Consider the following 24,683-nt stretch of genomic DNA (forward strand, 5'->3'; position numbering starts at 1 on the left):
TTTTTACTATAATCATCATATTACTATGTTTTTAATTTCCATTAATTTTATTATCAATATCATAATATGTTTCATTTAGGTTGATATTTTTCCCTTACAAAAACCTTGGTTGCTATGTACAACAGTTAATTACATGTATTCAATATCATTTCACCTTCAGTGATAGCTATTACGTATAACTTATCAGCCAACGTCATAATATAACAGTGTTGACGAAATCGGTGAAGCAATTACCGTGCCAATCAAGCGATTCTTGTGTTTATAGAAAATCCTTAATTATTCATTATGGACGTCAATAGCTAGATATGGTTATTATCATCGCCTTATATCCTTCAGCTGTCATTGCTTCATGGTTAATCGGTGATTTGAATTTTGAAATGACAGTTTAACTGTTTACTAATGAAATACAAAATGACAGCTTAAATTAGTTGATAATGAACAACGAGATTACAGTTAAATTAACCAAAGGTAAATTGTTTTCATAAAAAAGTTTGTCTCAATTTGCATGAATTGACCCGCTCTCATCACAAATGTTATTTTTTTAGATCCTATAAAAGGAGGTTAAATGATTTGTTTCATCATTCACTCATTATTCTTCGATACTTCACTAGATTCAAAGCATTCGAGTCAACGAACCTTCTAACATGGCTTCAGTAGTAAGTACAATTTTCCGTTACAGACCTAACGTATCTCGTTTCTGATATTAGCTTCATTATCAATATCAAACTAGAAATTTAATTCGTCATGGGGACGAATTAGGTGGTCTGTTTTCAATTTTATGAACATTGAAAAGTCAAAAAAGAAGAAAAAAAAATTGTTGGAGACTCCCGGACTCGAACCAGGGACCTCGAGGTCGGAAGTCAAGTGCGTTACCGATATGCCAAAACATTTCCCATAAAGATTACACGTAAACGGAAAATAGAATTCACAAATCCCACTTTATAAGTGAAATATGAGCATGATCCCGGCATCTGATCGAAAAATAAAGGTCACACTTGTGATAGCTTATTCTCTCAGCTACATCATACTCAAAGCTCAGCATAAACAAAGATAAAACGATGGAGATATTGCTCGCGAAAGACGAGAATGTAGAATCCAGTTTTGAGAAAAAGTCATGTCTCATAGAGAATACACGCAAAATGTGAAAAATTGACATGCCTGCTTTAATCGCAAAAATACGCCATGATGCCCTTGTCAAAATGAAATATCGTGGTGACTGTATTTGTAGACAATATTCTCAGGTAGAACATATCAAAATTTGGAAGAAAATTAATCAATATTTACAGAGATACAATCAATTTTACAAAAATATGCTGACGTCATAATATGCAAATTGAAATTTTGAGTTCGGAGGCCATTATGATGACGTCATGAGTTAATTGAGGGTCAAATGAGACATGAAATCATATCTCCAACTCATGCTTTTTCTAACCATGATATAAAATTGGGGTCAATTGACTATCTGAAGAGCTATTTTGATTTTTAAAATGGGATGTTTTTGATCAAATTTGCATTATATTGCCCATAGCAGCACGCGCAGATTTTGAACTTTGACGCGCGCTCACGGCCTTATGAAAGGTCAAGAGTGACTGAAATTAATGTAAATTGTCATTTACGGTAAGAGGAATCTAAATCATGTAAACAATTTGAATTTGACCATTTCCGCGCGTTATGAGCGCGCGCAACGCGCGCGGTGACACTTACGGACGGAAAATTTTGAAATGCTTAAAATGACCTGATTCGTACTCTCCTTTAATAGTTAAGTGATTTTGAGCATTTTTAAATTTTGACGCGCGCGTACGTGCGCGTCATGACCTTTATGTGACCTTTGATGACATGACTTGATGACCCTTAACCTGAAGTATATGTGATATGAATATGAATGACCTTTGCTTATGGATCACGAAGATATGATGGATATCGTGATTTCACAAAATGGCGCCTGGATGACGTCACGATAATCTGATGACCTTGAAAATGTTCCTGTCACGTCTCATGACAATGACCTATGACTGTGTCAAAATTGAAAGAAATTAACACAACCGATCTTGAGTTAACCGATAAACAAAAAACGGGAAGAAATAAAAATAAATAATAACTAGAAATTTAATTCGTCATGGGGACGAATTAGGTGGTCTGTCTTCAAGTCTTATGATGTATTATAATATTTACTATATTGAGAAAGGGAGAAGTTTATATAGACATGTAAACAATGATGATCATGATGATGATGATGATCTTGATAGTAATGGGGATGACGATGATGATGATGATGATCATGATGATGTTGATGATTATCATCAACAGACCACGATGACATCAGACTGAAAAAAATGAGAGAACATTTAGATAGTATATAGTCTCAGCTACAACATACTCAAAAATCAACAAAAATCAAGCCGAAATGACGGCGATATTGCGCGCAAAAGACAAGAATGTAGAATCCAGATTTGAGAAAAAGTCATCTCCCATAAGGATTACACGCAAAAAGTAATGGATCTAGTGATAATAGGGTAATAATAAAGTAAATATGGTTGTTTATTACATTATTTGCGATTGTACGTGTTTTAATATTCAAAGGAGATGGTAGAGTGAATGGTCAAAAAGAAAAAAAAGTGAAGAAAAAAAAATTGTTGGAGACGCCCGGACTCGAACCAGGGACCTCGAGGTCGGAAGTCAAGTGCGTTACCGATATACCAAAACATTTCCCATAGAGATTACACGTAAACGGAAAATGGAATGCACAAATCCCACTTTGTAATTGAAATATGAGCATGATCCCGGCATCTGATCGAAAAATAAAGGGCACACTTGTGATAGCTTATTGTCTCAGCTACAACATACTCAAAGTTCAGCGTAAACAAAGCTAAAACGACGGAGATATTGCTCGCAAAAGACAGGATGTAGAATCCAGTTTTGAGAAAAAGTCATGTCCCATAGAGAATACACGCAAAATGTGAAAAATTGACATGCCTCCTTTAATCGCAAAAATACGCCATGATGCCTTTGTCAAAATGAAAAATCGTGGTGACTGCATTTGTAGACAATTGTCTCAGCTAGATCATATCAAAATTTGAAAGAAAATTGATCAATATTGACAGAGATACAGTCTATTTTCCAGAAATCTGCTGACGTCATAATATGCAAATTGAAATTTTGAGTTCGGAGGCCATTATGATGACGTCATGAGTTAATTGAGGATCAAATGAGACATGAATTCATATCTCCAACTCATGCTTTTTCCAACCATGATATAAAAATTGGGGGTCAATGGACTATCTGAAGAGCTATTTTGATTTTTAAAATGGCATGTTTTTGATCAAATTTGCATTATATTGCCCATAGCAGCACGCGCGGATTTTGAACTTTGACGCGCGCTCACGGCCTTATGAAAGGTCAAGAGTGACTGAAATTAATGTAAATTGTCATTTACGGTAAGAGGAATCTAAATCATGTAAAAAAAATTAAATTTGACTTTTTACGCGCGCTGTGAGCGCGCGCAACGCGCGCGGGGACACTTACGGACGGAAAATTTTGAAATGCTTAAAATGACCTGAAACGTGTGCAAACAAAATTTGGGACGAATTGGAGCATTTTAAAAATTTTAAGCGGGCGTACGTGCGCGTCGAGGTGCGCGCACGGATTTTGTTGACATTTTTAGTTGACCTTTGACCGGAAGTTGATGTATACTAAATATGGTTTATTTTTGATTACTCGTTATTGAGATATGATAATGACCTGATTTTTACAAAATGGCGCCTGGATGACGTCACGATGACCCCATGAACTTGAAAAAGGTTTCGGGAACTTCATATCATAGGGCCTGATGACTAGCAGAAATTTGAAGGAAATTGACCAGGTCGAGTTCGAGTAAACGTATACACAAAAAAAGTGTACGGAATAAATAAAAATAAATAAAGAACTAGAAATTTAATTCGTCATGGGGACGAATTAGGTGGTCTGTCTTCATGAAGTACTGATGAACTGATGAACTGATAGATTAAACTGATGTGAAATGAACTGAATTCATGAGCTAAACGGATAAACTTATGAACTGAACTAAACTGATGAGCTAAACTGATGAACGAAATATTTAGAAATTATAATGATTGTTGATGATCGTGATTAAATTTAATGGGAAAAAATATCAAAATAAGTAGGCCTAATGAATATGACACAAAGTATTGAGAAATTAACTACTTGATCATGATCATGATTGTCATGATGACGATAATGAAAATGATGATGATGATGATCATGAGCGTGATCTTGACATCTGATTGCAAAAAAAGTGAGGGGATATTTATATAGCATATAGTCTCAGCTACAACATACTTAAAAATCAACAAAAATCAAGCTGAAATAACGGCGATATTGCTCGCAAAAAGTAATGGATCAAGTGATAATAGGGTAATAATAAAGTAAATATGGTTGTTTATTACATTATTTGCGATTGTACGTGTTTTAATATTCAAAGGAGATGGTACAGTAAAAGGTCCAAAAAAAAGTGAAGAAAAAAATTGTTGGAGACGCCCAGACTCGAACCAGGGACCTCGAGGTCGGAAGTCAAGTGCATTACCGGTAGACTAAAACATTTCCCATAGAGAGTACACGTAAAAGAAAGATTGATTTCTCAAATCCCACTTTGTAAGTGAAATATGAGCATGATCCCGGCATCTGATCGAGAAATAAATGGCACACTTGTGATAGCTCATTGTCTCAGCTACAACATACTCAAAGCTCAGCGTAAACGAAAATAAAACGACGGAGATATTGCTCGCGAGAGACAAGAATCATCATCATTAAGACAATGATGATGATCATGAGCGTGATCCTCGAATCCTATTGGAAGAATGTGGGGGTGATTTAGATAACATATAGTCTCAGCTACAACATACTCGAAAATCAACATAATCCAAGCAGAAATAATGTCGATATATTGCTCGCAAAAGAGAGGAATGTAGAATCCAGATTTTAGAAAAAGTCATGTCCCATAGAGAATACACGCAAAATGTGAAAAATTGACATGCCTCCTTTAATCGCAAAAATACGCCGTGATGCTTTTGTCAAAATGAAAAATCGTGGCAACGACATTTGTTGAAAATTGTCTCAGCTAAAACATATCAAAATTTGGAAGAATATTAATCAACATTTACAGAAATACAATCAATTTTCCAAAAATATGCTGACGAATTTTCGATACACTGCAATCAGTTTGCCTAGGGTGTGATTGTTACGTCACAATGGAGTTCGGGCATAGTGCGCATTTTGTTATACACGTAATATACATTGTCATTGTCACCAGCAGCTGGTGCGCGATGAAATGTACAACTGGGTCAATTATTGCTCACTAGTTTCACACGTATTTTGCCGTTGACTTTTCAGATCGAGCCATAATATTTTTTTCTATACAGTTAATAATGTATTTCGTATAGGCATGTTTTTGCCCATATATGCTATGTATTACAAGAGCTCGCACGCACAGACGTTTACCTTAAACTGACGCTCATTTCGTTATTAATGGTCATAAAGAGATAAACATGGTATCAAATTGTTCGGAATAAAATGGGCAATACTATGATAGACAAAAAAGGCGATTCTGGGTTGCGTAAGACCATTACGAACACAAACGCGCGCGCAAATTTATGCGCGCGCAAAGGTGTGCCCACGCAAAAATCTCGAAATGCTTGAAATGGCCTAAAACGTACTCTAATTTGATCAAAAAGTGATTATGAGCATTTTTTATTTTTGCGCGCACCGACGCGCGGACGGACGCGTACGCGCGCGTTTATTGACCTTAAGTTGACCGGATGTATATTGACCATAATTGTTATAAATATGAATGAGAAAGGATTTACGGTTATGAAGATATGATCATGAGTTGATTCTCAGAGCACTTCACAAAATGGCACCTGGATGACGTCACGATATATTGATGAACTTGAAAATGTTCCTGTCACGTCTTAAGATGATGACCAATGACTGTGTTAAATTTGAAAGAAATTGGACGGTTCAATTTTGAGTAATCGTGCACACAAAAGAGTGGTCACAAATTTATTTTAATTGAATTGTGTTTTTGTACAAATTCAATTAAAATACTAGAAATTTAATTCGTCATGGGGACGAATTAGGTGGTCTGTCTTCAATTTTCATGATCATTGACACGTCAAAAAGTAAACAAATTGATGAAAAAAAATTGTTGGAGACGCCCGGACTCGATCCAGGGACCTCGAGGTCGGAAGTCAAGTGCGTTACCGATATACCAAAATATTTCTCATGAAGTTACACGGAAACGGAAAATACAATTCTCAAATCCCACTTTGTAAGTGAAATATGAGCATGATACCGGCATCTGATCGAAAAAAATGGCACACTTATTATAGCTCATTGTCTCAGCTACAACATTATCAAAGCTCAGCGTAAACGAAGATAAAACGACGGAGATGTTGATCGCGAAAGACAACAATGTAGAATCCAGTTTTGAGAAAAAGTCATGTCCCGTAGAGAATACACGCAAAATGTGAAAATTGACATGCCTCCTTTAATCACAAAAATACGCCATGATGCCATTTTCAAAATGAAAAATACGTCGTGACTTTATTTGTAGAGATTTGTCTCTACTAGAACATATCAAAATTTGGATGAAAATTGATCAATATTTACAGAGATACAATCAATTTTCCAAAAATATGCTGACGTCATAATATGCAAATTGAAATTATGAGTTCGGAGGCCATTATGATGACGTCATGATTTAATTGAGTGTCAAATGAGACATGAAATCATATCTCCGACTCATAATCTATCCAAATATGAAAAAGAATTGGGAGTATCTATCCATTCTGAAGAGCTACAATGGATTTTGTATAGGCATGTTTTTGCCCATATATGCTATGTATTACAAGAGCTCGCACGCACGGACATTTACCTTGAACGGAGGCAATCATGATGACGTCATGAGTTAATTGAGGGTTCGAACGGACTTTACCTTGAACGGACGCTCATTTCGTTATTAATGGTCATAAAGAGATAAACATGGTATCAAATTGTTCGGAATAAATTGGGCAATACTATGATAGACAAAAAAAAAGGCGATTCTCGGTTGCGTACGACCATTACGAACACAAACGTGCGCACAAATTTATGCTTGCGAAAATTTTCGAAATTTTCGAAATGCTTGAAATAGCCTAAAACGTACTCTAATTTGATCAAAAAGTGAATATGAGCATTTTTCATTTTTGCGCGCACCGACGCGCGGACGGACGCGTACGCGCGCGTTTTTTGACCTTAAGTTGACCGGACGGATATTGACCTTAATCGTTATAAATATGAATGAGAAATTATTTACGGTTATGAAGATATGATCATGAGTTGATTCTCAGAGCACTTCACAAAATGGCGCCTGAATGACGTCACGATATGTTGATGAACTTTAAAATGTTCCTGTCACGTCTTATGATAATGACCTATGACTGTGTCAAATTTGAAAGAAATTGGACGGTTCAATTTTGAATAATCGTGCACACAAAAAAGAGGTCACAAATTTATTTTAATTGAATTGTGTTTTTGTACAAATTCAATTAAAATACTAGAAATTTAATTCGTCATGGGGACGAATTAGGTGGTCTGTCTTCAATTCTTATGATCATGTTCATCTTCAATTCAATTACCCCATGAAATTATGTTAATGTAAAATGATGTATTAAGATATGAATTGATGAATGAAGTACTGATAAACTGATGAACTGATAAATTGAACTGATGTAAAATAAACTGAATTGATGAGCTAAACGGATGAACTGATGAACTGAACTAAACTGATGAGCTGAACTGATCAACGAAATATTGAGCAATTATCATGAAGATGCATAATTAAGTTATATTGACTGCCTTCTGGGCAATACGACGTATATCGCCCGAACCGAAGGTGAGGATGATATATGGCAAGTCTTATTGCCCTGAATAAGGCAGTAAATATTACTGATATTAACCACATCACATTTCTAGAGCAAACAAGAAACTCTTACTATCTTATAAATTACTATCTTATAAATTATGTAGCCTACACTCCACAGGATTTCCTAGCATTAGAAGTTGCAAAAACATCGTCAAACAAGCACTGTGCATCCAGTGCTTGACGAATGTTCGATACACTGCATACAGTGTGCCAAGGGTCTGATTGTGACGTCACAATAGAGTTCGCACATGGTGCGCATTTTGTTATAAGCGTAATATACATTGTCATTGTCACCAGCAGCTGGTGCGCGATGTTATTTACAACTGGCTCGATTATTTCTCACGAGTTTGACACGCACAAAATTGTGGGGTCAACTTGCATCCTAAAGAGCTATGTATTTCGTATAGGCATGTTTTTGACCATATATGCTATGTATTACAAGAGCTCGCACGCACAGACATTTACCTTGAAAGGACGCTCATTTCGTTATTAAAGGTCATAAAGAGATAAACATGGTATCAAATTGTTCGGGAAAAAATGGGCAATACTATGATAGACAAAAAATAGTGATTCTAGGTTGCGTTCAACCATTACGAACAAAAACGCGCGCGCAAATTTTTGCGCGCGGAAAGGTGTGCGCACGCAAAATTTTCAAAATGCTTGAAATGGCCTGAAACGTGCTCTAATTTGATCAAAAAGTGATTTTGAGCATTTTTTATTTTTGCGCGCACCGACGCGCGGACGGACGCGTACGCGCGCGTTTATTGACCTTAAGTTGACCGGACGGATATTGTCCTTAATCGTGTTAAATATGAATGAAAAAAGATTTTCGGTTATGAAGATATGATCATGAATTGATTCTCAGAGCACTTCACAAAATGGCGCCTGGATGACGTCACGATATGTTGATGAACTTGGAAATGTTCCTGTCACGTCTTAAGATGATGACCTATGACTGTGTTAAATTTGAAAGAAATTGGACGGTTCAATTTTGAGTAATCGTGCACACAAAAGAGTGGTCACAAATTTATTTTAATTGAATTGTGTTTTTGTACAAATTCAATTAAAATACTAGAAATTTAATTCGTCATGGGGACGAATTAGGTGGTCTGTTTTCAATTTTATGATCATTGAAAAGTCAAAAAAGAAAAAAAAAAAGAAAAGAAAAAAATTGTTGGAGACTCCCGGACTCGAACCAGGGACCTCGAGGTCGGAAGTCAAGTGCGTTACCGATATGCCAAAACATTTCCCATAGAGATTACACGTAAACGGAAAATAGAATTCACAAATCCCACTTTATAAGTGAAATATGAGCATGATCCCGGCATCTGATCGAAAAATAAAGGGCACACTCGTGATAGCTCATTCTCTCAGCTACATCATACTCAAAGCTCAGCATAAACAAAGATAAAACGATGGAGATATTGCTCGCGAAAGACGAGAATGTAGAATCCAGTTTTGAGAAAAAGTCATGTCTCATAGAGAATACACGCAAAATGTGAAAAATTGACATGCCTGCTTTAATCGCAAAAAATACGCCATGATGCCCTTGTCAAAATGAAATATCGTGGAGACTGCATTTGTAAACAATATTCTCAGGTAGAACATATCAAAATTTGAAAGAAAATGAATTAATATTTACAGAGATACAATCAATTTTATAAAAATATGTTGACGTCATAATATGCAAATTGAAATTTTGAGTTCGGAGGCCATTATGATGGCGTCATGAGTTAATTGAGGGTCAAATGACACATGAAATCATATCTCCAACTCATGTTTTTTCCAACCATGATATAAAAGTTGGGGTCAATTGACTATCTGAAGAGCTATTTTGATTTTTAAAATGGGATGTTTTTGATCAAATTTGCATTATAGTGCCCATAGCAGCACGCGCGGATTTTGAACTTTGACGCGCGCTCACGGCCTTATGAAAGGTCAAGAGTGACTGAAATTAATGTAAATTGTCATTTACGGTAAGAGGAATATAAATCATGTAAAACAAATGAATTTGACCTTTTCCGCGCGTTGTGAGCGCGCGCAACGCGCGCGGGGACACTTACGGACGGAAAATGTTGAAATGCTTAAAATGACCTGATTCGTACTCTCCTTTGATAGTTAAGTGATTTTGAGCATTTTAATATTTTGACGCACGCGTACGCGCGCGTCGTGACCTTTATGTGACCTTTGATGACATGACCTGTTGACCCTTGACCTGAAGTATATGTGATATGAATATGAATGACCTTTGCTTATGCATCACGAAGATATGATGGATAACGTGATTTCACAAAATGGCGCCTGGATGACGTCACGATAACCTGATGACCTTGAAAATGTTCCTGTCACGTCTCATGACAATGACCTATGACTGTGTCAAAATTGAAAGAAATTAAAACAACCGATCTTGAGTTAACCGATAAACAAAAAACGGGAAGAAATAAAAATAAATAATAATAATAATAAATAAATAAATAAAGAAAGAAAATTCTGACGAAAACAATAGGTGATCTGTCGAAAACGACAGACCACCTAACTAGAATTTAATTCGTCACGAAGACGAATAAGGTGGTCTGTCTAAGTCCTATGATAGATTTGAGAATGGGAGAAGTTATATAGACATGTAAACAATGATGATCATGATGAACATGGTGATGATCATGATAGTAAAGGTGATGATGATGATGATAATGATAATGTTATATGACGATAAAAACGATAATGTTAATGATGATGAGCATTAGCATGATCCTGACAACTGATTAAAAAAAATGAGGAAATATTGAGATAGCAAATAGTCTCAGCTACAACATACTAAAATTTGGGAGAAAACTGTTGAATAACAACCGAGATACTGGTCAAAACACCTTGTCATGCAGATTCATGTTTTGAAAAAAGTGACCTCCCATAGACATAACACGCAAATATCACAAATTATGCATTGTCGCCTTTAATCGAATATTTAACTATGATGACGTCATCTAAATGACAACAAAATAGCAAATTTCTGATAGAGAATTATCTCAGCTATAACATATCAAAATCTGAGCGAAAATTGATCACTAATAAGTGAGATAATCTCAATTAAACAAAGACAAAAATGACGTCATCAACAAAATACATTTTTTTGAGTTTAGATGCCAATATGATGACTTTATTTCACTTTGTACGAGTCAGGGTGGTATGAAATCATATCTCCAACTCATGCTTTTTCCAACCATGATATAAAAATTGGGGGTCAACGGACTATCTGAAGAGCTATTTCGATTTTTAAAATGGCATGTTTTTTATCAAATTTGCATTATATTGCCCATAGCAGTACGCGCGGATTTTGAACTTTGACGCACGCTCACGGCGTTATGAAATATGAAGAGTGACAGAAATTAATGTAAATTGTCAATTACGTTAAGAGGAATCCAAATCATGTAAACATTTTTGAATTTGACCTTTTCCGCGCGCTGTGAGCGCGCACAACGCGCGCGGGGACACGTACGGACGGAAAATTTTGAAATGCTTAAAATGACCTGATTCGTACTCTACTTTAGTAGTTTAGTGATTTTGAGCTTTTTAAAATTTTGACGCACGCGTACGCGCGCGTCATGACCTTTGTGTGACCTTTGATGACATGACCTGTTGACCCTTGACCTAAAGTATATGTGATATAAATATGAATGACCTTTGCTGATGCATCATGAAGATATGATGGATAACGTGATTTCACAAAATGGCGCCTGGATGACGTCACGATAACCTAATGACCTTGAAAATGTTCCTGTCATGTCTTATGACAATGACCTATAACTGTGCCGAAATTTAATGAAATTAATTAAACCAAACTTGAGTTATCCGGACCACAAAAAACGGGAAGAAATAAAAATAAATAATAATAAATAAAGAAAGAAAATTTGAACAAAAACAATAGGTGATCTGTCGAACGACAGACCACCTAATAAAGAAAGAAAATTCTGACGAAAACAATAGGTGGTCTGTTGATAACAGACCACCTAACTAGTATATATCTCAATTCGAGAAGGGCATTCTTATTTAAGAGATGGAATGTGACATAGTATTAAAACAATTTGTTACGTTTAGTTTTGTTACAATGGTGTCATGGTATAGTTCATTCACTTAACTCTCAATCCTAGGGTTAAGGGTTCGAATCCCAGCCAGATACTAACGTCCTCTGGTAAGACATTAATCCACATTTGCCACTCTCTACCCAGGGATAGTTGTTCGGGTAATGATGATTGCAGGCACCTCAGGACGAACAGCATTGATGCTGATGAGGTTTCCTTGTGTAAACGGAGATGCAAATTATATGTAAAATCTGTCGGCAAACTTCGAAATTGTTTTGGAGGTTCTGATGTTTACCTTTTTTTCCTATTTGAAAAAAAATCTTTATGCAAGCAATACATTCTCTGTGGATTACATTGAACTTTTTTGTTTAATTCTATACCGCTTTGTTGCAGTGATAAATACTCCCGGAATGTATCCGAGAACAATCATTGATTTTGACGCGGCTCTTTCTTTATTTCCAGGTAAAAACCCTGTCCCTTTGCCTGTGCCTCATTGCATTTGTTACACTGGAAATCAAAGGTAGGAACGCTTATTATTAAAATGTTATCATGATTTATTATGAGTTTAGAACGAAGATGAAATAAATAATACTACTTAGGCCTCTTCGCGTACAAACGTCATTCATGGGAAAGTGTGAAATGTATTCTACATGGAAATAATACATTTCAATATTTCAAAAACAAATATTTTTTTGAGGATGGAGTGCAATAATTTTCCATGGTTATGACAGAAGTCATATTTCATCAAATATTCCGTCTCACAGTGAATATGTAAGGTGACACCAAGTTACTTTTGATATGAATTCAAACGATTAAATTGGTATTGCTATTCATGTTAATGATTAACGATTTTTTAAAATTATTTATTTATGGTTTTTGTGGGGGGGGGGGGGGGGTAGTGCGATTCAAATATCATGTCCATGAATTGACATGATTGAGGGATGATTTGCAAACATTTCATATAATTTGTGACTGTATATTTAATCTCAATCGAATATTCAGTCGTTGTACATGGAACTAAAACAAAAATTAATTCAAAAGAGGTAGTATTGGAGATCAGGTTATAAACAATATTTTATTTTGCTTGAAGTGTCATTGTGATCGCTAAATTCACATCACTTTCTCCTAATTATAGCCCAAACCACCGATCGCACTTCGGAGTTTCAAGCCCTCTGTGATAGATACAGAACAGTGATGAACGACTGTGAAGAAAAACTTCCCGGGCTAGTGACTGCTGATGAGCAGGCTTTGATGAAGTCAGCCGATAATAATCAGGTGTGTTTGGAAGAGGAAGGTGAAACGAACTTTGCCGATGCTTGTGAGATCTTGGAGAGCGTTTGCATCCGAGTTGTCTCGTGTCCTGCTTCAGGTAAGGAACATCACTGAAGTAACTATTTTTATTGGGGAGGGGGAGTGGTATACTTTCTTTATGAATTCGATTCATCTAGGAGCAATAATTGTCGCGGGGAAAAAATGTCGAAAACTTTTTGCTTATATGTCACTTCATCAAACAATCTGCCGGATTGATTTTATTCATCGTACATGTTGTGAGTCGTAAAATAGATTACAGTATCTCATTATTTATGTGTTTTTATCACCCCATACAGCTCGTTTTAGGCGTTCTTCCTCTGTCTCTGCCTCTGCTGAATCATCCGTTGAGTCTAGTGAAACAGACTAAGAAAGCCATCGCCAAATATCGTCTTTGAAGAAGATTAGAGATCATTCTTCTTCACCTAGTAGTTATACGAAGTTTAATTTATTGTTATTCATTTTTATTTAATTTTACGTATTTATAATTAAACAATAATGTAGGCCTATTAATTCCGCCATTTTGAGATGATTAGATGCCTACATAATGTAATGCCCTTAGGACTGCCCTCATCAAAATAGATATTAAAGTTTCATAATAGTGTTTTTAATTTAATTCAAGCTAAGCCTTCATCATCCGTGATTGGTATATTAACACCTGTGTTGCTATAGCCTTCTTTGTTTACTCTTTAGCTTGTAAATAGACTGCATTATACTTATACATTCTATTATCAATTATTACTATCTACATTGTATGTATATATTGTATTTACTAGTTGGTTACATTGTTCACGTTAGTACTTTCATCCCCTATAATACCTATTATCGTTTGTACCTATGTGTCATTTTCTATGTATAATGTATAAGAATTGTATGCATTGCTTTTTATACTTTAATGTTTGTTTGTACTCCCGTACCCCGAGAGGGGGTCAAAGAGTCAATAAAATTCTAAATTCTTAATTCTAATGTAATATAAAACAAAGTGATAAACAGCTCCTAGCAAACTAAAATGATAAACTTATTCTTCCTTATCTTACATTTATAATAGGCATCTATGATGGTATTTAAAACTTGAATTTACTTACATCAATATTTTTTTTGTGTGTGTAGATTATTTAGTATTTCGGATCATTTCATTTTCTCAGACCCAAATTAGGATTTTCGATATTAATCGTTCTATGGTTCACCAATCTTTGATATATATCTGGGGTCTATTTATGATCTAATACTTTAATACTAATCGCAATCTATTACAGTTAATTTCAAATTCTTTTCTGGCTAATTTACAATCTGTGTTGACTTTAGTTTGTTCTTTATACAAATTAGATTTGCGTACTTACAACATGCTTTATACAGGCTAGTGTCCTGTTCTGAATAGGTACTATTTGTATTATAAGTTGATGGCAGATATTATTGTTTTTTATTTTGATGAACATACTAATTTTGTTCTTTCTTGATTTGGTTTTATTTTAATAACTTGTTAATAACAGCAAACTGGTAAACTAAAGTCTCTGACTAATATGAGGGCATACTAATTCTTGTTAAATAAAATTCTAACCAAAGGAAAGAATTGTCGTGAATATATACTTTTTAATCGTCAAGACTTTAGTTGTGCTACGATCAGGCCAATATGGCAGAATGATTTGGAAGAGAGGATTGAAGCATGCAATGAGATGGGACAAAACTAGAGAAAAGACAACGAAGCGATAGGAGAGGGTCGTTAAAGAAAAAAAGGAAGAGGAGACAGGTAGGAAGAGAAGGGGAGATGGTATGGACAACAGAGAGAGGGGGAGGATGAGAGCGAGATAGAAAGAGAGAGAACAGGAGAGAGGGGAGAGCTAGAGAAAGAAAGAGAGACGGAGCGAGTGTGAGAGAGAGAGAGAGAGAGAGAGAGTGTGTATGTGTGTGTGAGAGAGAGAGAGAGAGAGAGAGAAGAAGTGGTATCATGAAAGAGAGAGAAATGATGAGGATGCGCTCCGACGCTCTGGAGACAATTGTAAATCATTATTTGTTATCTTTGTGCTGCATGTTTCTGTTTTTGACGTCCAATAAAAACATGAGTTCAACAAAACTGCAGTGACCTTTTTTCTTTAAAGATAGGGTAACTTATGGCTAGGGTTGCTATTGGGTTTAGGGTTAGGGTTAAGGTTAGGGTAAGGTGTAGTGTTGGTCCAGCGTTGCATTTATGATGAGATCAGTGTTACGCGGATCGTCTGTCTTTCAACCAGATACAGAGAGAGAGAGGGACAAAGAGAGCCAGAGAGACAGACATACACAGAGAGTGGGAAAAGACAAACATACAGAGGGAGATAAATAGAGAAAGAGTGGGTGGGAGAGAGAGAGAGAGATAGAGAGAGAGAGAGAGAGAGACAGGGGAGAGAGATCAATATATATCTAAGAAGAGAGACAAGCTATAATAAAACAATATTATACAGATGTTGTATGTTAACTGAGGATGTGACAATGTATGCAGAAATCGAATGTTACGTTTGTATTATAATTTTTTTACATGGGAATTAATCAATTTTAATTATAAGTTAAAGAATAGAGAAGACAGGGATGGCAGTTTTTAGGCATAAGCCTGAATTCAGGCCCTGGTGATTTATTTTCAGGCCATAGTATTTTGTTGGGGGTACAAAATAGCTCATTGTATGTTTTTCAGGCCTTCTGATCAATTCTAACTGGCATCCCTGTAAAGGCATAACTAAGCACAACGATGATGATTAGAAGATCCTTTAAAAAAAAAAGAGGACATTTCTAGAAAGTTTGACTTGATGTTAAACCTAATTTTGAAGTCAATTTTCTTTATTTAAAGTCATATTTTTATACTCCTGGGTGGAAAGCAAAACGATAATTATTGAAATAAATTGAGTATTAAAACATGAAAGTAATAATAACGATTTTGGTCTTGGAAATGTTATGCTGTTTTTATGTATCGATTGATTTATTCCTTTATTTCTCTTGGATAAAGTCTTTTTTCATTATTATTTCAATAAATTCATTACAAAAAAACACACTCAGATTTTATCAAGTGGCTTAAACATGATAACAAGAAACTCATAAAATTTGCTACATGTATACACGACTGATACTTTGCCGTGCACCCCGTGAAAAAATCGAGATAAATGTCCATTCTCGAATGACGCCCACCATGAGTACAACGTCAATTCTTGCCCCAAAAAGGGTTAGTTTTGTTTGATTTTAATTAGGGGAAGGAGAATTTTGAGGCAATTGATCTAACGTAGCTATTACAGTATAAGAAAAGAAGAAAAACGGGGAAACATAACATATTAAAGTCTTCCTTAAGCCTGCCTTGTCAAAAGTGCATCTGATATCGACAATGAAACAAAATGAATTTACGTTATTTAATTTTCAGAAATTTGAAAAATGATAGGGCCTACATAAACAACATCTTAATCTTAATTTGAATGAACATGTTACACAATTGACGGTCCATTCGTGAACTCGAATGCCCGAGTTCAACTTTCGACAATTACCGTCGAATTTGAACGAATATTGGCACACGCACAAGACAGAATGAATTTGGATGGAAAAAGAGGTAAAATCCCATGCTCGAAACTCTATATTGAATGACTGAAGTATAGTTTGAATAACAGTCTCCACCAAAAATGACGTCTACGCTTAATTGAACGAACCTTTGAGCGACCATTTGTTACAAAATATCGTAAATAAATTTATTAAAACGTGACAGTTAATCGAAATATGGCGGGCGATGTTGATAATAAACAAACTTGGAAAATCACCAAACGGAATAGTTGTCATTTGTTTTGGCACGATTGATGTTATAAACACCTGTAAAGTAAAAACACTGCCAAGCTGTCAAAGGGATCATTGGTTGGCAAAACAAATGCACTCATGGAAACCAGAATCGTTGATGCTGGAATTAAAGTATAAGATAATAATCCATTTACAGTTTATTTTATGAATAACATGAACAAGATAATTTAACATACTTGAATCTTTAATTCCTCTTTTTTGAATTATTTGTAATTCCTTTTTTTTTTTTATCCCACTTATTTCATCAGATTCAGCTGTGGGTAGAGCTTTACACGTTTCACATGATACCCCAAAACCCAAAATGTTCTGGTTTGCACATTATGTTTACTATTTTACTCCCGAAAATAAATAATTTGTCATAATAAATGCTTCAAAAAGAGTTTAAAGTTTTATTCTCAAATATCATCATTAAATAAACCATGTATTTTTATCCTTTAAACTACCACATATTCACTGTTAATTTCCCTGCTTGATTGTACAACTGAGTGCCCCCCCCCCCCCCCGCCAAGGCTTTGCTGCTCATTATGATAATTCTCAAAATCATCATTTATGAACTGTTATTATTATTATTTTTTTCATTTTTAGTATTATTGTTAATATTATTATTATGATTATTATTATTATTATAATTATTAGTATCATCAATATCATGTTCATTTAGGTTGATATATTTTCCTTAAAAAAACGTTGGTCGCTATGTACAACAGTTAATTACATGTACTCAATATCATTTCACCTTCAATGATAGCTATTACGTATAACTGATCAGACATTGTCATAATAACAGTGTTGGCGAAATCGGTGAAGCAATGACCGTGCCAGACAAGGGATTCTTGTGTTTGTAGAACATCCTTAATTATTCATTATGAATTTCAATAGCTGGATATGGTTATTATTTTGTATATCCTTCAGCTGTCATTGCTTCGTGATTAATCGGTGGTTTGAATTGTGAAATGACAGTTTAGCTATTTACTAATGAAATACAAAATGACAGTTTAAATTAGTTGATAATGAAATAGGAGATTACAGTTTAATTAACCAAAGGTAAATTGTTTTCATAAAAAACTTTGTCTGAATTTGCATGAATTGACCCGCCCTCATCACAAATTTAATTTTTTTAGATCCTATAAAAGGAGGTTAAATGATTTGTTTCATCATTCACTCATCATTCTTCGATACTTCACTAGATTCAAAGCATTCGAGTCAGCGAACCTTCTAACATGGCTTCAGTAGTAAGTACACATTTCGGTTACAGACCTAACGTATCTCGTTTCTGATATTTGCTTCGTTATCAATATCAAACTAGTATATCTCAATTCGAGAAGGGCATTTTACTTAAGAGATGGGTTGTGACATAGTAGTAAAAGAATTTGCTATGTTTAGTTTTGTAACAATGGTGTCATGGTATAGTTCATTCACTTAACTCTCAATCCTAGGGTTAAGGGTTCGAATCCCAGCCAGATACTAACGTCCTCTGGTAAGACATTAATTCATATTTCAAGTTCAAGTTCAAGTTCAAGTTTTATTTCCACATGTGGTTCATAAAAAACAACAAGTATACATACATGTTCAGACGTATAAAAAAACCACAATTAACCAACAATAATATTAAGAGAAACAAAATCTAAGAACAACTAAATACATGTAGATATAAAAAACATTTGGGGGACCAACAAAGGCCAGGGGCCTGTCGAGGCTAATCTCTACCCAGGGATAGTTGTTCGGGTAATGATGATTGCAGGTACCTCAGGACGAACAGCATTGATGCTGATGAGGTTTCCCTGCGTAAACGAAGGTGTAAAATTATATATCTGTCGGAAACTTCGAAATTGTTTTGGAGGTTCTGATGTTTTCTTATTGTACCTATTTGCACAGACAAAATCTTCATGCAAGCAATACATTCTCTATGGATTACATTGAACTTTTTTGTTTTATTCTATACCGCTTTGTTGCAGTGCTAAATACTCCCGGAATGTATCCGAGACAAATCATTGATTTTGACGCGGCTCTTTCTTTATTTCCAGGTAAAAACCCTGTCCCTTTGCCTGTGCCTAATTGCATTTTTTACACTGGAAATCAAAGGTAAGAACGCATCTTTATTATTTAAATTTTATCATGTTTTATTATGAGTTAAGAACGAAGATGACAAATAATACCACTTGGGTCTCTTTGGGTAAAGACGTCGTTCATGGGGAAATGTGCAATGTATTTTACATGGAAATAATATATGTCAATATAATGAATAACATGTTAAGGATGGAATATGCAATAATTTTCAATGGTTATTAAAGATTCTGTCTCACAGTAAATATATCAGGGGACACCAATTTTGTTTTGTAAAATCTGTAATTTACTAGTAAATTATTTGTTGGTATACGATATAAAGTCAAACGAATACATTTTTTCTTGTTATTTATGTACTTAATGATATTGTTTATTACGAATTTCATTGGTACAGTGATTCAAATATTTATTTTATCTTTATTAATTGACATGATTGAGGGATGATTTCGCAGGAATTTCATATGTTGTGTGACTATCCGTTTCGTCTTAATTAAATATTCTGTCGTTGTACGTGCATTAAAAAAAAAAAAACCTATGGATTCAAAAGAGGTAGTATTGGAGAACAGGTTATAAACAAGATTTTATTTTGCTTAAAGTGTCATTGTGATCGCTAAATTCACACCACTTTCTCCTAATTACAGCTCAAACCACCGATCGCACTTCGGAGTTTCAAGCCCTCTGTGATAGATACAGAACAGTGATGAACGACTGTGAAGAAAGACTTCCCGGGCTAGTGACTGCTGATGAGCAGGCTTTGCTGAAGTCAGCCGATAATAATCAGGTGTGTTTGGAAGAGGAAGGTGAAACGAACTTTGCCGATGCTTGTGAGATCTTGGAGAGCGTTTGCATCCGAGTTGTCTCGTGTTCCGCTTCAGGTAAGGAACATCGTCGAATTTTTTGTTGTTGGTTTGGGGGGGGGGGGGTGGTATATTTTATGTTGGAATTCGGTTCATCTAGGAGCCATTATTGTTGCAGGGGCAAAATGTCGTATTAAAACCTTTTGCTCAGATGTCACTTTATCAAACGATCTGCCGGATTGATATTATGATGAGTTGTTAATAGATTACGGTATATTCAAGGAAATAATTGATGTGTTTTCTCATCCCATACAGCTCGTTTTAGACGTTCTTCCTCCGTCTCTGCTTCTGCTGAATCCTCTGTTGAGTCTAGTGAAACAGACTAAGAAGGCCATCTCCATGACATGTCAAAGGTCGTTACCTTGAATATCGTCTTTAAAGGAGATCAAAGAGTCTTGTTCTGTCATCTGCTAGACATCTGACTTTCTATTTATTGTAATTCATTTCAATCTATTTCTATGTATTGATCACCTACACATTATAAAAGCAATTTATTTTGCGACTTCAAGATGATTAAATGGTGTCATAATACTGCTCTAATCACAATAGATATTAGAGTCTTACACATACTGTAATTCATTCAATTTAAGCCAATCCTTCATCATCCGTGATTATCAATAGACTGCATTATACTTATTATCGCCTTTATCTGCATTGTACATTGTGTTTACTAATTGGTTACATTGTTCACGTTAGTACTTTTATACACTATATACCTATTATCGTTTGTATCTTTGTGTTATTATCTATGTATAATGTATAAGAATTGTATTCACAAGTCATGCATTGCTTTTTATACTTTGATGTTTGTTTGTACTCTCATACCCCGGAGGGGGTTAAAGAGTCAATACAATTCTAAATTATAAATTCTCATGTAATATACAACAAAGTGATATTCAGCTCCAAGCAAACTAAACTGATAAACTTATTTTTTCTTAACTTACATTTATAATAGTCATCTGGGATGGCATATAAAACTTGAATTACTTACATCAATGTTATTCTTTTTGTATATTATGCGGTATTGAGGATCATTTTCCCAGACCCAAATTACGATTTTCGAATTGTCGTTCTAAGGCTCAACAGTCTTTGATATATACCTGATATCTATTTATGATCCAAAACCTTTAATAATAATAATAATCCTAATCATGACAGTTAATATCAAATTCTCTTCTGACTAATTTTCAATTTGTGTTGACTCTAGTTTCAAGGATATTTTTGTTATGTATACAAATTTGATTTGCGTAGTTACAACATAACTTATACAGGCTAGTGCCCTGTTTTGAATTTGTACTATTTTTATTCATAAGTTGGTGGCACATATTCAAGTTGTATTGATGTTATTTTTGTATTAACATACTCATTTTTTGTCTTTCTTGAATTGATTAGATTTTAATAACTTATTTATAACAAGAAACTTGTAAATTAAATCCTTTGATTGATATGAGGGCATACTATTTCTTTGAAATAAAATTCTAACCAAACGAAAAAACTGTCTTGAATATTTAATTGTTGATCTTTAAGAATGAAGTTGTGCTACGACCAATATTGAAGAGTGATTTTGAATAGAGGAAATGTAGCATGCAATGAGATGATACAAAACTAGGGGATAGAAAAAAAAAGCAATATGAGAGGGTCGATAGAGAAAGAAAAAGAAAGGGGAGAGGTAGGAAGAAAAGGGGAGATGGCGTGGAAAAAAGAGAGAGAGGGGTGGAGAGAGCGAGATAGAAAGAGAGAGAATGGGAGAGAGAGGGAAGAGTCTGGATAAAGACGAAAAGAGAAGGGGGGAGAGAGAAAAAAAAGAGAGAAAAGAGAAGGGATAGGGAGAGAGAGACAGACAGAGAAAAGATGTGGTATCATGAAATAGAGAGAAAGAATGAGATGAGCTCCGACGCTCTGGCGACAATTGTACATCACTATTTGTTATCCTTGTGCTGCATGTTTCTGTTTTTCACGTGCAATAAAAACATAAGTACAACAAAATTGTACTGAGCCTTTTTCTTCAAAGATAGGGTTACTTATGGCTAGGGTTGCTATTGCGTTTAGGGTTAGGGTTATTGTTAGGGTAATGCATGTGTAGTGTTTGGTCCAGCGTTGCATTTAATATGAAGAGGTCAGTGTTACGCGGAGCATCTGTCGTTCAACCGGATAGAGAGAGAAAGGGGGAGAGATAGACATACAGAGAGAGAGAGAGAGAGAGAATGGGTTGGAGGGAGAGATAGAGAGAGAGAGGTATCAATGTCTATCTTAAAATAAGAAGAGATGCAAGCTGAAATAAAAGAATATCATACAGATGTTGTATAGTGCCTGAGGATGTGACAATGTACCCAGATGTCGAATGTTACGTTTGTAATATACATTTTTACATTCGAAATCATTTGATTTGAATTATCATTTGATAAATACAGGCATAAATAAGAACGACGATGGTGATTAGAACATCCTTTAACAAAAGAGGATATTTCCAGAAAGATCGACTTTTTGTAACTTAATTTGAAGTCAATTTATTTAATTAAAGTTCATATTTCCATACTCATGGTTAGAAGACAAAATGATAATTATTGAAATAAAGTTAGTAATGAACATGAAAGTAATGATAACGATTTTGGTCTTGGAAATGTTATGCTGTATGTATGTATTGATTAATTTATTCATTTTATTTCAATTGGATAAAGTCTTTTTCCCGGCTATTTGAATAAGTTCATTACAAAAAATACACTCTGATTTCATCATGTGACATGAATATGATTACAGGAAACTCTTAATTTGCTACATGTAGACGAAATATCTACATGATAATTTAATAATTGATACTTTGTCGTTCATTTTCACCATCGAATGACGCCCATCATGAACATAACGTCAATTACTCCCCCCAAAAGTTCTGCATGTTTTGATTTTTAGATTTTTTTGTTGTTGATTTTTGTTGTTGGGGAATAGACATCTGATCTTATGTGGCTGTGAGAATGGAGATATATTGAAACACAAAATGCATTTACAAGGCCTTCATTTAACATATTAAAGTGGTCCGATATCGATATTGGAACGGAATAGATCAAAATAGTTTTATTTTCAGGGAATTGAACAAAAAACATCAAGGGCCTACAAAAACAACATCCAAAGTAATTGTTATATATGTTATACGAAATTGACTGCCAATACGCGAACTCGAATGCCCGAGTTCATCTTCCAACAATAATTGCCGGTGAGTTTGATTGATTCTTGGCTCACGCGCTAGACGGAATTCATTTGAATGATGAAAGTGTAAAACCCCATTCACAAGACTCTATATTGAATGACTGAAGTATAGTTTGAATGACAGTCTCCGCCAAAAATGACGTCTGTGCTAAATTGGACGAACCTTTGAGCGAACCTTTGTTAAAAAATATCGTAAATAAATTTAATTACACGTGACAGTTAATTGGAATATGGCAGACGATCTAAAAAAATAAATAGGAAAATTACCAAACAGATTAGTTTTCATTTGTTTTGGACCGGTGGAGTTTATAAACACATGTAAAATAAAACCACTGCCGAGCTGTCAAAAAGACAATTGATTGGCGGAATAGATATAATTATGGAAGGCAGAACCGTTGCCGCTGGAATTAAAGTCAAAGATAATAACATATTCATTCACAGTTTATAATATTAATAACATATACAAGATAATTTGAAAAACTTTAATCTTTATTTCCCCCCTTTTTGTTTAATCCCACTTATATCATCAGATTCAGCTGAGGGTAGAGACTTACACGTTTTACATGTTACCCCAAAACCCAAAATGTTCTTGTTGGCACATTATGATTACTATTTTACTCCCGACAATAACCAATTTGTCATAATAAATGCTTCAAAAAGAGTTTAATATTTTATTCTCAAATATCATCATTAAGTAAACCATGTATTTATATCATTTAAACTATCATTGGAAGTAATCACGTATTTTCACTGTTAATTTCCCTGCTTGATTGTACAACTGAGTGTCCCCCCCCCCCACCAAGGCTTTACTGTTCATTATGATAATTTCAAAATCATCATTTATCACTACTGTTATTATTATTATTTTTTTCATTTTTAGTATTATTGTTAATATTGTTTTATCATTATCATTAGTTGTTATGACAATAAATATTATTATTATTATTATACTTATTATTATTATTATTAATATCATAATATGTTTCATTTAGGTTGACATTTTTCCCTTACAAAAACCTTGGTTGCTATGTACAACAGTTAATTAGATGTATTCAATATCATTTCACCTTCAATGGTAGCTATTACGTATAACTGATCAGACAATGTCAAATTATAACAGTGTTGACGAAATCGGTGAAGCAATTACCGTGCCAATCAAGGGATTCTTGTGTTTGTAGAACATCCTAAATTATTCATTATGAATTTCAATAGCTGAATATGGTTATTATTTTGTATATCCTTCAGCTGTCATTAATTCATGATCAATCGGTGGTTTGAATTGTGAAATGACAGTTTAGCTGTTTACTAATGAAATACAAAACGACAGTTTAAATTAGTTGATAATGAAATAGGAGATTACAGTATAATTAACCAAAGGTAAATTGTTTTCATAAAAAAAGTTTGTCTCAATTTGCATGAATT

The 24,683-nt window shown here is 34.6% G+C and overlaps 1 protein-coding gene across 1 annotated transcript; it reads left to right on the plus strand.

Annotated features, from left to right (window-relative positions):
- Positions 1–597: 597 nt before the first annotated feature.
- On the plus strand, positions 598–14,146 carry LOC105439978. Its single transcript, XM_030992200.1, has 4 exons — positions 598–656; positions 12,496–12,553; positions 13,169–13,402; positions 13,641–14,146. Exons 1-4 carry the CDS (start codon positions 645–647, stop codon positions 13,709–13,711), a joined length of 375 nt encoding a protein of 124 aa, XP_030848060.1. The 5' UTR covers positions 598–644; the 3' UTR covers positions 13,712–14,146.
- Positions 14,147–24,683: the final 10,537 nt, after the last annotated feature.

Source organism: Strongylocentrotus purpuratus, unplaced genomic scaffold (genome assembly GCF_000002235.5).
Source record: "Strongylocentrotus purpuratus isolate Spur 01 unplaced genomic scaffold, Spur_5.0 spur5_scaffold_2, whole genome shotgun sequence".
NCBI lineage: Eukaryota > Metazoa > Echinodermata > Echinoidea > Camarodonta > Strongylocentrotidae > Strongylocentrotus > Strongylocentrotus purpuratus.